The sequence below is a fragment of the Pseudopodoces humilis genome, chromosome 5, assembly GCF_049639895.1.
Source record: "Pseudopodoces humilis isolate 2021_Gansu_Grassland_sample_001 chromosome 5, ASM4963989v1, whole genome shotgun sequence".
Lineage (NCBI taxonomy): Eukaryota > Metazoa > Chordata > Aves > Passeriformes > Paridae > Pseudopodoces > Pseudopodoces humilis.
In genome coordinates, this window is record NC_142204.1 from 29,824,433 (window position 1) to 29,839,780 (window position 15,348).

Below are 15,348 nucleotides of genomic sequence, written 5' to 3' on the forward strand. Positions count from 1 at the left end.
CCCTCCAGTCTGTTTAAAATATTGTTCACAGCTTCGAGCACACTATAGTTACAGAGCCTGCTTTTCTCACAGGAACTAATACAAATGATATGAAGTCTAGGTCAATACGCTCAGTGTTTGGTGACTTGATTCCACATCACAGTAACTAATCTTGATTAGTTATGAGAATCACCACCTTTCACTTTGCCAGCACTCCTTGTCCTCAGCCTGTCATTTGCCCTTGTGCTTTGGAGAACTGTTATTAAAAAAAACAACAAGCTTCTCTGATCTGCCCCTTCTTGTTCCTCAGAGCTTGGCTCTGCTGTGGGGTACACTTGGCCTGTGACTGCTTACGTGGTCTGGCAGCAGCAAGCCATAAATCATTTCTTATATTTGCAACACAGCAGTCTCATTGCACCCCAATGCTCTTATCTTCTCAGTCGGCTTGCTCCAGCACTGGTATTCATGATTTTAAACCCCCAGGGATTTATTTTAAAGGTCTTTAGTACAATGTGTTTACCATTGAGACCCCAAGCGTATCACCCTGGCAGAAAAGGCACAGTAGTAGAATGTTAACACACCAGCGGATTAGAGTGTTTGTGACTGTGATGAAAGTTATTCCATACAGCAGTTCTCTCACCACATGGTAGAGCTAGACAAGAACTGTAAGAAAAGATTCATCAGAAACACAGTTTTTTGACAGGCTCTGCTCACAGGAAAAGCTCTTCAGCCTGAGGGTGGCAGATCTTAGCAAGACTGATGACAAGAACCGTGTGATTATGACACATATCTAGAATACATAAGCTCTTTGGGCATGGGAACCAAAGGGTGGTCACCATATAATGTGAGAAACTTCCAAATACATTTTGGCAAGACAGGGGGAAAATTTTACATAACAAAATATTTTGGTTTGTTTTTCAGAAGAAAACTCCTCCCATTTCTATACTAAAGCTTGAGTAGAAAATGGGGACAGAAAATTGAGGCCATGGAGGAGGAGAAACCCACCTTTTGCATAGAAAGAACAAGAACATATCAAGTATATGTCATACCAAGGAGCCATCCACTCTGCCTCAGGTTCCTGCTGCCTTCTTTTTCTCAATGGCTCAGCTACTCATTTCTGCCAGCATGTTACAGACAAAACTGAGTGTATAACACTGGGAGTTTAGATGCAATAAATAAGCTGGTTGGTGCCCCAGAGTTTATGAGAAGGGACAGAATGTCCTGACAGTACAGCACAGCAGTTAAGTCACAAAGAAAACAGGATTATTTTATGTTGTTTCTATTTCAGCCTGGACAAAGCTAGATTACAGCAAGTCTTGACAACCCTCCTTGTTCAAGTACAGGTCTCTTTGCTTTAATTAACAAATAAGCTAGGGAAATAATTAAAACTATTAATTTGTTGACTAAGGATGAGTCCATGTCCTTGCTTCTCTTTTTACCGCTCTCCTATTATTCTTGTCCTGTGTATTTTTTCTATTAAATACTTTACATTTGGGCTGAAGAATGGGTACTGAGGGTCTTAGTCTTCTCTTCCTGTTTGGAAGACTACTGTAACAGAAAAAGCAGTGTCCTATGCTAATACCCAACTACAGGAATTCAGCAGGTAGCCTCTAAGCCACTAATCTGAATGTAATCCAGCTATACTTTTGAGCAGCACCACAAAGGCAAAACAGGGGTATTCATCCTCAGTGATACATGTGCATTTATCTGAGTATTAGCTGGGAAATTATATAAGTTCCCATATAAGAACACTCTTTCCTGAATAGTAGCAAATCCATACATACAAAGATTGGGAGATAGTTGTGCACTTTGATTTACTTTATTGAGTAATCATCTGATAGCTACAATGGTGAATTGAAAGTTAAAAAATAAAATAAAATAAAATAAAATAAAATGAAATAAAAAGAAATAAAGAAAAAGAAAATAAAAAACAAGAAAAAGGTAAACCAACCCCCTTAAAAAAATCCACATCGTATTTCCCCACATTTTGGGAAACAGCCTGAAGAAAACATTCTACACTGTAGAAGACACATGTAACTGCTGAAATCCATGTCTTGACATTGAAACTGCAAGTCTGAAGCATATAGTTCTAAAGCCTCAACCAAAAGAGGCTTAATAATAATAGCATGGATACATCACCACTGTGAAGATGTTAACATGTTAAGGATTCTGGGATACCAATCTGGTATAATCAGCAATATACTGGGTTCCTGTGAAAGATGTAGCATTTCCTCTTAAGGTCAGCTTTCAGAGAACTTTGAAAAACAGTATTTTAGACTCATTATTTACAGTACTCCTTTGCTTACAGAAAAGCAGGAGAGTAGTTCAATAAAAACTGAATGCATGATCATTTTTCTGACTGGATTTGATTAGTTGCATAACTTTAGTAAGATTATCACAGTGTGATCTAGTTAAGCTTTTAGGATTATATGAACACCAGCACCAAATTCATCTTGGAATCAGACAACTGAGATACTTGTAAACTCTCTTATGTCTCTGACCACTTATGAAATCTCTCCCGGTCCCACTGCTTCAGTAAGCATTTGATAGCTAGTGCAGCATTTTATTGACAAAGCAACACAATCTGGACAGATTCCTGGCTTCTCTCTCCTCGCAAGAATAGCATGCCACCTTGTCAAACCCCCAAGGATGCAAACTAGGATTATTTTACATAAAGTCTCCCTTTGTAGCATCTGAAATAAAAACCTTTCCCTCAGAACTGCCACTGTTTTGATAGTGAATTCCATGCCGAGTTGTACAACTGGTTACTCAGTTCTTTGGCTGATTTTAAGAATTGCATTCAAAAGTTACTCTGTGTTAGAGGCATTTAGAAAATGTATTTATACCTGGTATTGATACTCTTTCAAGTACTCTTTTAGTCTTGTTGGTAATGGCAGCTCCCAGATCTGATTTGTGCTCTTGTTTATAGCTATTCTGCAGCGGTGTTGCAGAGATGGAGCAGACGTATAGAGGGGTTTGTTCAAGTAAAGATGAACTGTTCCATTTGAAGGTGTTTCAGTTCTATCTTTGCACATAAGAACATAGTACTCAATCAAATGCACAACGCTGTTGAACTGTTTAAGTCTAGATCTGACACAAGTGATGGAGTCCAGTCTAAACTTGCCATCTTGATATTCTATACGTAGATTGGTCGGTCCCGCTGATGTTTTTACGGATATAGTCAGTAGATACTCTGAATGCGAACTATCCCTAACCAAAAAGGTCCCTTCGGGGGCATCCTGTAACCTTTCTTTGGCTTCAGCAACAGTCATGTTGCCCCAGTACCATCCTGTTAAAAGATGAGAGAAAGAGGGGATTTGTTTATTCTTGTTTGTTTTAAAAGGTGCTCTCTGGCTGATATACTTCTAGTCACCTATTTCTTCTGTTGTTTGAAAGCCAAAGTCCTGCAGGCACAGTAAATTTTTATTTGCTATTTAAATTAATTTGTTTTACAATGACTCGTTTTGACAGAGCCTTCCAGGTCACTTTTTATTTTCATATCTATGCATACACACGCACAAACTTTCCCGCAGAGTCCTGCGAGGCCGCCCCTGAAGCAGCAGGGACGCGTCCCGCGGCTCCCTGCTGCTCTCCCGCCGGGGCCAGCGCTGCGTCCGCAAGGCACAGGCTGGCAGCCCGCAGAACGCCCGCTTTGGGTAACTCGGAGTAGGCTGCTGTTGAAATGAGCTTTGTCTAGCGATCGAAAGCAGAGGGATAAGAAAAGAACTTCGGCGAGGTAGCTGCGGTCCTGGCGCGGCTGCGATAAAGACAAAAAGCCCTTCCCTCCGCCCGCAACCAAGCCCCGCATCCTGCGGGGCCGGGCGAGTCGCCGCCGCTCCGGCGAGGGGGCCGCAGGGACGCGGGGCCGAGGGGATGCGGCCCCGCGGCCGCCCCGCCGGGCGGCGGCCCCCGCCCCCCTCCCGCCCGAAGCTCCGGGCCTGCTGCGGGGGCGCGGCGGTGCGGGCGCTTTCGCTTCGGCCGCCGCAGTCCGCGGAAGGTCGGAGTCGTAGCCGCCCCTCTCAGCCGCGGGAACGCGACCTCTCAGCGCTGGGCGGCGATGGCCAGGCGTCGCACCGCCGTCCGGATCCCCTCTCGGCCCGGCGGGAATCCCCGCCAAGCCGCTCTGCCTCCCCCCGGACGGCGCCGCCGCCCAGGGCGCTTTCCCCCTTCCCGGCCGCCCGGGCTTACCTGCCCGCCGCAGCTCTTCCATAGCCGCGGCCAGCTGCTCCGCCTCACGGCACTCCTCGGCAACGGGGGCCGCCGCCCCGGGGTGCCCCCAGCGCTCCCCGGAGCTCTCCGCGCTCTCCAGGGACTCGGCGGAGCGCAGGGTCATGGGCGGGGGCGGCGGGCGCGGCCCCGCTCGCAGGCAGGTCGGGGGCTGCCGGCAGGAGAGGGCTCCGCTTCGCCGCCGCGGGGTTCAGCGCCGCACCGGGTGCATGGTCCCGGCCCCCAGCCCGGGCGCCGCCTGCGAGCCGAGAGAGAGCGTGGTTAGCGGCTAGCCCCGCGAGAGGCGCTCCCGACGCAGAGCGTCTTTCTGGCGATCCCGCTTCGGAACTTCCCAGCATCCAGAGGAGGGACCCGAGGCGAGAGATCACCTCCCGGCGAAGCGGGGGAGGGACATCTCCTCCCCCCCGCCGCCCAGCCTGTCCTCGGCGGCGGCGGCGGCCCGGGAAGGTGGTCTCGCTTTATCGCAAAGGCGAACCCGCTGATGCCCCTCTCCCTCGGCTGGGGCAGGCGAGCCCGACCGGCAGCTCTGGGGCTTTGGGGAGGAGGTCGTGGGGGAGAGCCGTAAAGGTATGAGAGAGGAGGGGTAACCAGCAGCGCGGGGCAGAGGTCCCAGCCCCGGCCCTGCCCGGGTTTCACGCTGCGGGGCGTACGGACGGTACGCACCGACGCCTTCCAGTAAGGTCATTCGCGAAGTCGTACCTCTAGGAACGGGAGCCCGGCGTGGGCCATGCTCCTGGGGTGGGAGACCTCCTCTCGGGCAGCGGGGTAAACGAGGAGCTGCGGGGCGGGTACAGCCGGCAGCGCCGGCTCCGGGGGCTCGCCGGCTGTTTGGGAACGGAAGGGGCAGCGCGGTGGAGGACGCGCTATAATTAGCGCGGGGCAGGAAATATGCTTTTCCCGCTCCATTAAATGCTGATATTAGGGGGGAAAGAAAATTTAAAAGAATTTTTCCTCTTGGCTGAAACTAACAGGAGGGACAAAACGAGCCTCTTCTCTCCTGGGAGCACCGCCACAACAGGAGCAACACAAAGCCGGGCAGTACCAGCGACGGGGAGCCTAGCCGGTTTGGCCGGAGAGAAGGGACGGGGCTCACGGGGAAGACCCGGAGCCCCCCGCCGATGCTTGCGAACCGGGCAGTCTCTGCCTGCGGGTGCGCAGCAGCCGCCAGGTGAGGGGTTATGCTGAAGTGGTTCCTCCCTTAAGAAATTCCGCAGCAGAGCTCAGAAACTTTTCCAAATTAGACTGTAGTGGCAACTGATAGGGTGTTCTGACGGGTTTCTATCCCAACATATGTAGGCACACACCCGGGAACCCCTCGCCAAAGTCCATCCCCTCCTTCCCCCGCGCAGAAGCTCCCGCCGCAGGCTCGGTGACCGGGCGCAGGTGCGCCTGTCGCCGGAGAGGCTGCGGGCGCCGGGCCGACTAGCGCAGGTGGGAGCAGCTCTGCCAGCGGTGTCCGGGCGCGACCCCTTGTGAAAGGGAGGCTCCGGGAGCGCCTAGCCGCTAAGCGCCGCCGCCACGGGAGTTCGGTGGGGACGGAAGGCTTGCGAGGCGGTGGCGGCTGGCTGCAGCCGGGCGTTCCCCGGCCGAGGCGAGGAGCGCCGGAGCAGCCTGCCGCCGGCTCCGGGAGTGCCTCCATCCCGGCGGTCGGCAGCGCCGTACCGAGAGCGGGCGGCGGGCTGCCGGCTCTCGAAGAGCGGAGGGGCATCGGGCGGAGGGGGGCAACGACAAGGGGACTCACCCGGGCTCGGCGGGATGGGGCTGGGGCCGTCGCTGCCGCCGCCTGGAGGTGGGACGATCAGGTTGTTCTAGGTCCCGGCGGCGTCGAGGGGCCGAGGAGACACAGCACCCGCCGCCGGGGAGAAGCGTCGGGGCTGTGCTGGGGCGGACAGAAGCTGCCGGAGGAAGATGGTGCTCCTGGGGAAACAACACCCTCCGCTCCCCCCCCTCTCCCCGGCGCGGGCGGTCTGCTCGCCTTTGATTGCGAGGCGAGGGCATCCTGCCCCCGCCGCTCCCCCCTCCCGGGATGGTTACATACAAAGGCTGCTTTCCAGGAACTTTCCAGGAACCGCATCATGTGACAGGACCCGCTCCGGCGCCTCCGCCGCGATCGCGGCCAGCCGGGGCCGACGCACCGAGCCGCCGCCCCTGTCACGCCGGGGCAGCGGTCGCCGAACGCTGCCCCGCGGCCCCCCCGCCTCCTCCTCCTCCGCCCGCGGAATCGCGGGCGACGCGCAGGTCAGTGCCCGGGGCTGCGGAGGGACCGGGCCGACGGGGCCGTGCGGGGAGCCCTGAGGGAAGCGGGCGAGCGCTGGAGCTCAGCCGCCCGTCCCGGGGCCGGAGGGGCGAGGGGCGCCCGGCCTGCCCGGCGCCAGCAGCCGCGGGCACCTGAGCGCGGCGGCGGGGCCCGCCCGCAGGGCCGGGAGCGCGGCAGGGGCTGGTGCCAGGAGCTCTCTGCCAGGGACTTGCGGCGGCCGAAGCTCCTGGGACACCCCACCCTGGTCTCCACCCCCCTTCACCCTCCGGCGCTAAATACCTCGTTGCTACAAACAGCCAGTGCCCTCCGATGCGCGCGCCGATTTCCTCCCCCTCCCCCCTTTTTTAATTATTATTTTTTTTTTTTTTTTTAATAACCACGAAGCTGTTTTTCAGCGTAAAGATGGTTGATTGCGTCGTGGGTGCTGCTCGGTAACCAGCCACCTTTCGCCGCTGCCCCGGCGGCCCCGAGCCGACTTTAGAAAGAGACACACACAGAGGGGGGGGGGGGGGAAAGAAAAAAAAAAAAAGAAAGAAAATAGGGGAAACAAAGCAAAAGTAGCCGTAATAGTCTCACCCCGGCCCTTGGCTGAGGGTCAGAGCTCCCTGCAAATTGCACGGGGGTGTCTGGGAGGGGGAATTGATGGGAGAAGGATTAAGGGGTGTCTTTTTAAAGATTTCAGAAAAGAAACCCTAACCTATAAAATAATAAAAGATAATATCTTTGAAAAATCGGGGCGGGAGGGGGGAGGGAGCCTTTGTTATCAGAGGGGTAAATGAATATGTATTAGGTTGGACTGTCTGGCTGAGGGAGCAGGAGAAGCTCCCCTGCACAGGGAAAGCTCCCACACTGAGACACTGCCTTGGGTCGCACTCCTCAGTAACGTCTGAAATGCAACGTTTCTTTAAAAAGAAATAAAAATAAGGGCTGAGAAAGGATTAAAAAGCCTGAAGGATTTTGTAACAGTTATTGCTTATAATTCTTAAGCACCAGGGGAAATGAGAATTAACAGTTACCTTAAAAATCAAGTTCTGCATTTAGTAACTAAGTAAATTAATCTGAGAAAAAAAAAATCTACATTAAGTGAAATATCGGTCAGTATGATTTCATCTGTTTGTAATGCCTGGGTGCTTTTGAATTTAATTTATTCAGTTTATGAAAAAAAGGTGGTTTTAATCACTGGCAGCAGCACAGATTTAAAATGAGGTCTGAGGAACAAACACGGGCTTTCTTAAGCATTTTCAGAAATGGTTTAAAACAATTTAGGTCTTGAAGGTCATTCTTGTTCCTGTTTTTGTCTGTGAAGTTCAGATAGCCTCAGATGCAGCCTCCAGTGACGGCTGTGGAATCCCCACTAAGTTTTTTTTATTGGATAGATGTGGAAAAGGGAGAGAATAGGTTTGTGCCCCTTGAAATTTAGTTGACAGTTCAACTACCTGTGACGTGAGATCTTGCAAAAAACCTCCATTACTTTTTCAGAATGGCACTGACTTCACTATGTTCAGAATAACAATATAAAAATAATAAAGATCTATTTTTATTACTAAAATAATTCTATATATGTAGGCAGAGAGCTTTTGCTCAAAAATATGTTCTTCTAATACCATAGTGTTCAAATTAAGGCTATTTCTTTTAAGTTCACTAATGCATCTTGGAGAAAAGGAATACATCTTGTCTAGATGCAAAGTTGCTTTTTTACAGCTTTGCTGTAATTCTCTTTTCCTATGTTATTTTATTAATGGGATTCTTATGTGGATAATATCTCAAGACTTCCTTTGCTTCTGCTGTTTATTCATCACTTAAAGTCGTAATAATTTGTTTCTAAAACCACAGCCGGCTGCTATAAAGGCAGAGGGAGGAAGACCACAATTTATGTGGTGAATGAGAAACAAGAACAGAAGAATGTAATAAATGTTTGTTACTTAAAACTTCAGATATTGTTATGAAAAAGGTAGCATAAAAATTAAATAGGCAGTATATCAGCAGGATCTTTCCGAAACAGAGTTCTGTTATTTTTTTTCATGAGTACTTATGTCTCTTAAAAATAGCACTAAATATCTGATAAACTTACAAGAGTAATGAAATTCAAACTTAAAAACTGCAAATTGATCTTTAAATGATAATACTGGCACCTCATAAGAATGCTCTGGTTCACAGTTACCTTTTCTCTCTGCCTTGAGACATCTGAAAGTGTTATAGGTTTGGTGGAGTACATTTGTATTTCACTGTTTCTTTCAACAATGTTAGTTGCTCTTTTTCTCCTCTGTCTGCATGAGTCTTCCATACAGTCACAGGAGAGAAAAGAAATAGTTGTAAGGGTAAGAAAAGGTGACTAAATTAAATTACTTTTGGGACTATGGGCTGCATGTAGTGCATGAAACTACTTAACGCTTCTTTTTAGCTTCTTTGGCACTGGGATATTTAATACAGGTTTGGTCTGCGTGAAGAGTTTTACTTTATAAAAATCAGAACGGAGCAGGAGAAAGATGTGAAATGGAGAAAGAGAAAAGAAGGAGCAGACTCAGAAAACTTAGCTTTCCATTGTGTAAACAAAACAAGGTTTTTTTAATCTGCCATGTAACAAACAAACAGTAATTCTTCTAGTCACTAGTACAAAAACTATATACAAGTGGGGATGTAAAATTTTCATGTACAATTCAAACCAAATGCTTTATTTGTCTTTAATCTTTGTGTTTTGGGGTAGCAATTCTAGAACAAATATTGCTGAATGTATACAAATATGAATGCTTCTGAGCCAGTTTTAGAGGCATATCATCCAGCTGGAGATGAAAGGCACAAACTTTAGCAATCCCTGTTTTTTTCCTGATACTTTCTACTATTCATAAATGTTGGTTCTGACTGTATATCATCCATATAGTAGATATTTTAAATCAAGTTTTATATTAGTAGTGAAAATATTAGCATTAGCATTTCTTGACAATCACAAGCAGAATATATTGTTTCTGACAATTTCAAATGCATATGCTTGAGACAGGGAAGGATGAGTGAATTTATTTTTTATTTTTCCTTTAGGCAAAAATCCCTTTCATGACCAAGGAAGGAGGCAACATTTTTACAGTCCTGTGAAGCGCCTGTTACTAGAAATGATTTTCACTTTGTTCCTGAAAAGTATGCCAAGTTTACTGGTGAGCTAGTATGCTGATTTATTTATATAATATGATGTGAGCAGAGGGGGAGTAATGTGCTTTTGACTCAGCTGATTTTGCTAGATTTACTCCCATTCACTGAAAAGATTTACTGATTTATTAGGGTAGATTTACCTAGCTACCTGGAAGAATACAAGGGGCCTTTCCTTGCTCTCTTCATCCTTAACTTCCCAAAGATGCAGCACAGAACATACATTATCCATGGCATACCATTTGGTTAGTTAAAATCACCTTCAGTTAAAAGGACAGCTATTGCTTATCACATACATCTACTAATTGACCATGTTTTGACAGCTGTTTACCTGAACTGGTCTAAATAACAATGTACAGCTGCCACGGTTTCTCCCTGTCCTGGGATTGCAGTCTGGTTCTTGAGCAGAGAAATATGAATATTGAGCCTTTAGCTCCAGGAAATTGGAATGAGTTAATTGTAACTCCACAGCATGAATAAGGTCTGCAATGTGAACTCTTAGAGGATTTCTCACTTAGCAGTTAGGAGAAAGGTTTGATTATTTCACAGAGCTCCTAAAACATACTAGATAAAACATAGAGGAAACAAATATTTTAGTGTATGGGATCACCCTGCTCTTTACAGCTGCCTGTGGAACAGAATGTTTTGATGAAATAGATTAAGATTTATACCAAACAGTTTTACTCTTTACCAGCTGCCACTTTATTTCCTGCCATTTTTATCTATTCACATGTGAACGCTTTGCCTTTCTTGATAATATACACTTGTAAAGGACAATAACAAAAGAATTCAGTGAATAATTTCTATGAATCAAGAGGTGCTCTAAAAGGAAACTAGTACTTGTAATTTAAAAGTAAACATCAAAAGATGGCACCAAGAGAGTAATACTTTGAAATAACATCCAGCTTCTTTTCTTTCAGAGACAGTTGATAAACAGAAGGATCATTCCCTTTGGTTCAATGTAAACAGATAATCACTGGCAAGCACAAAACTGACCATAAAGAGGTGGCATTTAAGTCCATCTCTCATCTCATCCTGTGCTATCTACTATCTAAAAGTTAAGGCCTAAACAGCATTGAGTAAGAGGTCACCTAGACACTTAGGATCTTCAATGAAAATAATTAAATGTAGTGTTTGCTTAATTTTTCCAATTTACTATTTACCAATTAAGGTAAAACAAAAATAACATAAAAATACTTTGGACAGGCATGTAAAGGGAAAATAGAACTTGGTAACGCAGGGTACTAAGTATAAAAAAAAAGATCATTTACACAGAAGTTTTTTACTTTGTTATGTTAGGCTTCTTTATAAATAGCAGAATTCTGGTCTATCACTATATTATTTTGTGAATTATCGACTTTCACTCTGACTGAAACTAGCTAAATATTGCTGCAAGTTACTGGAGAATGAGTTGTAAATATATGTGTTTTGATAGCATTTTCTCCTCATTCATGCTTCCTTCTCATGAACGTGGTAGAAAAAAAGGACTGGTAGAAAAGACCATTTTTAATACAGTCTTTTCAAACAACTATTAGGAGAATATTTGATATGGATTTTAATATTCAGATTATAGCATAAAATGCTGTGACTGTAATATTTATTTACCTTTTTTGGCTGAGAAAGAGCATATAGGTGTATATACACACTACACCTATGCACACGCATGTTCAGAACCACGCTCCTTGAAGTTTTGGATTTTTTAGAGAAACATACACGCTTGGGTTTTTTTTTTTTTTGGAAAAATCCTAGAGATAGCACAGCTGAAAGCACTGTGAAATCTTGCATTCTCCTCCTAGATGCTGCCAGAAAAAACAAGCCTTTTATGCTTGAGGAGGCTGGAGATGTTTTTCTGCCAGTTGCAAGTCCTACGCCTCAAAGTAAGAGAGAGCAAGTAATGTCTGTGAAAAAAGTTTTCCTGACAGACAGCATGAAGGCAGCTCTCCTATGCTTTGCCAATCCATAAGTAATAAAGTTCTTTTGTTGGCAGAGAGTCAGTTTTGAAGCTAATAAGGAAAACTAAAACAGGTGATGCAGTGGCTATCTCTAAAAGGGAGATTTTTTGAGTGAAAAGTAAAGTGAAGCAGAAACTGGGTTATGTGTCTCTGAATAAATGGCCTCCCATCAGAAAAAGATTAATTTTAAATCACTGTTCTAGTTCTTACATTAAGGATAGTTTAATTCACCCAGAGCTATTTGGCCTTGAGGATGAATTCCTACAATTAAGTGTTTATGATTGAAAGTGCTGCCATGGAGAGCAGACAGATGAATATCATTTTAGAAGTACTGTGAATCATTAAATGAGTTGTAGAACCTTTTTCTGGGCATGACCCACTTTTAAATTTCAGGCTAAGGCTATAATAGACTTCAGCATAAGGCCTGGCGTGTTGCTGTACTTAGAAGTTTGAATAACAGGATAATCAATGTTTATTAATGTATTTATATAACTTTAAACTTCTTAAAGTTAATTGAAAATACTTCGCCTGTTGTATGTGAATCTGCTGCTGGGCTGAAATACATTTTTCAGATTAGTACATTAAGTGTTAGTGTCAGGTAATGAACTTAACCTGCCTCTGATGTGTTGGCTTCTTTTGGCTCAAGATAGGCATGGCTGCTTTCCCTGGTTCAATATAAAGAGAGGCTGGATATGGAATGTCATACAAACCTGGATAGATGACAAGAAAACAGCGCTAGCTGCCAGCTACCTTCTCTCTGTTTGTCAGGATTAGTGCTTGCTTTTTGTCAGGATGGCTCAGTGCATCATCCTGTACCTGACTGGCATACTGGGAGGACGTAAACTGAAATACTGGCCAGACAGGCTGGCAGTTTTTAGGCTCAGGAGAGGAAGCAGACATAGTGCTACTCTTTCTGGTTAAGGAAAGAGCATTGGTCCACAGCTCGCCTTTTCTTGGCACAGCCTGTCCATTCCCAGAATCGCTTGCTCCTCCTGTAAGCAGTTTTTCCAGGTATGTGGAAATTAAAGCACAAACAGCAGTGGATAAAATTGGACAGGCTGCTTGAAGCAGTATCCCCCCTGTACTGTACCCAAAACCATCCTGTGGCTCTGACAGAGCTCTGCCTACAGCAGAGAAGAGAAATTACCTGGTGCATCTCCTCCTCAACAACTTCAGCTTTCAGACTGGTGTTTTAAGAACAGCCCCAGTTTCAGTGTGGCTCAAAACTGCCATTGATCAGGAGCAGCCTCGTGAGCTGTTTGGTCATGAGGTGGCAATTCTGTCCTGAGGTGGGGGGAACAGCCTGTGGGGACAGTAATGACTCCTTCAACCATCTGATTTTAATCCCTTACCATATGTGACTTGAAGTCCTTAGATGCCCTCTACTGCCATATACCAGAATTAACAGATGGCTCTGTGTAACCAAATTCTGATTTGCTTAAGTTTGTTGTTATCTCTCTGTCTTTATAAATGAAGAGAGGAGGGAAAATAATATCCATAATTATTACAAAATATGCAAAGCGTTTTCTAAAGTGTGAGTTTGGGCTAGACATATTTTCTGACTTTCAGTGTGATTGCCCTATATTTCAAAATCTAACACTAATTTTAGTAGTCTCTTCGGAGCTAATTTCTCTGATAAATTATCCCTCTGTGAATAAATGTGATCTGGAAAGACGCCTGAGGCACAGCAGAATTTTTTCCCCAGCATTTCATGCCACACGATGCTAGACAGAAGGAAGCTGCAAAACCTGCTGCTGTAGATCAGCCTTTGTTCTGGTGAGGAAGGAAAGGATGAATTTAGCCATCAGACGTATCTTTCACGTAAGACAGAACAGCAGGTAAGAGTGTACCTAAAATGGAACAAGAATGAAATTTCAGGCCTTCCTTTGCCTGTGTTATGACAGATTTTGTGTGCTGGCAGGCACAAAGCAATCCTAAGTCAAACAGAACTAATCTTGGAGGAAATCACTCTCCAGGCTCTTAAGAATCAAGTGGCTCTGTGGTGCTTGAGCTTTAGCTGCGTTGGGTATGTCAACTCCTTTTCCTTCTAGAAGGAAAAGCCAGCAAAACAATCCTACCTTTAATTCCCTCTCCTGGGTTCCTATTGCTGATTTGACTGAGTGGGTTTGGTCTAAATTAGCAGCTATGTATTGTGTACATTTTTAAACATGCCTTACCTTTCCTGAGGAGAATATTATTTCTTTCTACTCTAGGTGTTTGCTGGTGATGTTACAAATAGATGCAGGTGTGGCAGGAGGGAGCATGAGCTTTCCAGTGGAACATGTGACAGCAGGGACCTGTTCCAGGTAAATGGAGGACACACAGGAGGACCTCTGCCAGGCCAGTAAAAAACTTGAGCTCATGAAGGATGCAACTTTCACACTGTGCTTTCTTTTTCCTCCAGTACAGTCCTCTACTTTCAGGTACACTGGTCTAGAATATGCTGCTTACATTTTTCAGGAGTTTTTATAATTTTTCCAGAACATAATCTCAAACTAACGTAACTCCATAGCAAAACCTTATTATGAATGGGGGCTTTGTTCTTGGAGACTATTTTTGAAAATGCCAGGTTATCAGTTAGCCATTGCATAAAAGGCTGAAACATTAATTTGTTCATATGCCTTTGTTTCAGCATATTCATTCCTTCAATTCCTCTCCCCACTTTCTCCAAGAAATACATACAGCTCTTCAAGTCCTCCTAGCAGGTGGGCTGTATAATGTTATTATATAGGTGACAAACCTAGAAAGCTTTACCAATTTATACCACCCAACAATGTAGTTCATTGCATGTATTTTTATTAGATCATCACTTTCCCAATTTCTTTAAGGGCATTTCAGTTTTTCAGTGGCTTTTTTTCTTCCTGTATCTATCAGGGAATGAAATCATGTGTCCACAGAATGTAAATAACAGCTGTCCCTACTCAATTTGCATTTATATGCTTAGCACTTAAAAATAGCTCATTTCTAGAGGTTTTCACAATCTATTCAAAATTCCTTCTTAGCCAGAGGTACTAGTGAGATGTTAATGAAATCCCTTTGGACTGGCTGATCAAAAAGGCGCAGCAACAACAATGAAATTCCTCAAATAACTGATCAGTTATGCTCCTGAGTTACATTTCAGCAATCCACTGAAGTGTGTCTTTTAAATCTCCTTGGGCATTTTAAGATCAGTTCCTTGGGCTGCTCTAATTGCTCTAAGGGGGCTAAATACACCAGGTAAGGAGATTAATGGTTAAAAAAATCTCTGCTGAACTGATAGTGTATTTCTAGCAAAATTAATTTATCATACAAGAACAGCTAAACAGGGGGGAAAAACCCAAAAACAACACCTGGCAAGGTGTTTTCAAGGGAACAGCTTATTTGCCAGTGTCACAGATCTTTGAATAAACAAACCCCTTAGGCCCTGAGAATAACTGAAAAACAGCTCTTTGGTTTTTATACTACTATTTTCTTCTGCTGACATTTCATTAATCCTAAAGAGGATACACATTTTTATTTATTAATGCCTGAATGAAGATTTTAAGAATTATATCCAATTACTGTGGGTTTTTTTCCTCCAGAAACTTTGGAAGCCTTTCACTTCGTTATTTTGCCAAGTGTCTCAACTTGAACCATTTCTTCAGATTTCTTTGATCCTCTGAACTGAAAATTACAGAACAATGACATTTAGCGACCTTTGGTATAGTTAATTTAGTCCAATGTTGACTGTGTAAGAAGATGCTTGCTCCTAAATCCAGATTTGTTTGGTGTTACAGAAATGCACTTTCTTCTCTGCATATTTGTTTATTCAGAATA

At 45.0% G+C, this 15,348-nt stretch overlaps 2 protein-coding genes across 12 annotated transcripts in view; one reads left to right on the forward strand and one right to left on the reverse strand.

Moving 5' to 3' along the window:
- On the reverse strand, nt 1-6,098 carry SOCS2 (suppressor of cytokine signaling 2). The gene is made up of 3 exons (XM_005519428.3): nt 5,948-6,098; nt 4,168-4,444; nt 1-3,268 (listed from the first exon to the last, which is right to left on the reverse strand). The coding sequence occupies exons 2-3, from the start codon at nt 4,310-4,312 to the stop codon at nt 2,820-2,822; spliced, it is 594 nt and encodes a 197-aa protein (XP_005519485.2). The 5' UTR covers nt 4,313-4,444; nt 5,948-6,098; the 3' UTR covers nt 1-2,819.
- Nucleotides 4,645-15,348, forward strand: part of LOC106628036 (uncharacterized) — a 23,630-nt gene continuing 12,926 nt past the window's right edge. For 6 of the 11 annotated variants that reach the window (XM_088055537.1, XM_014249029.2, XM_014249030.2 and 3 more), the window contains exons 1-4: nt 4,645-5,374; nt 9,497-9,609; nt 11,398-11,478; nt 13,767-13,859. In XM_088055537.1, the coding sequence (XP_087911663.1) occupies nt 5,116-5,374; nt 9,497-9,609; nt 11,398-11,478; nt 13,767-13,859 (546 nt within the window). In that variant the 5' untranslated portion in view covers nt 4,645-5,115. Of the gene's footprint in view, nt 5,375-6,334; nt 6,445-9,496; nt 9,610-11,397; nt 11,479-11,959; nt 13,580-13,766; nt 13,977-15,348 lie in introns of those variants that run through there. The other 5 variants (XR_001331237.2, XM_014249034.2, XR_001331238.2 and 2 more) reach the window with 4 other exon arrangements.

Excerpts from the sequence above, each read along its gene's own strand:
- SOCS2 (XM_005519428.3), bottom strand. The coding sequence starts at position 4,312 with ATGACCCTGCGCTCCGCCGAGTCCCTGGAGAGCGCGGAGAGCTCCGGG. Across the intron at positions 3,269-4,167 it reads GGAAGAGCTGCGGCGGGCAG|GATGGTACTGGGGCAACATG; the intron begins GTAAGCCCGGGC and ends ATCTTTTAACAG.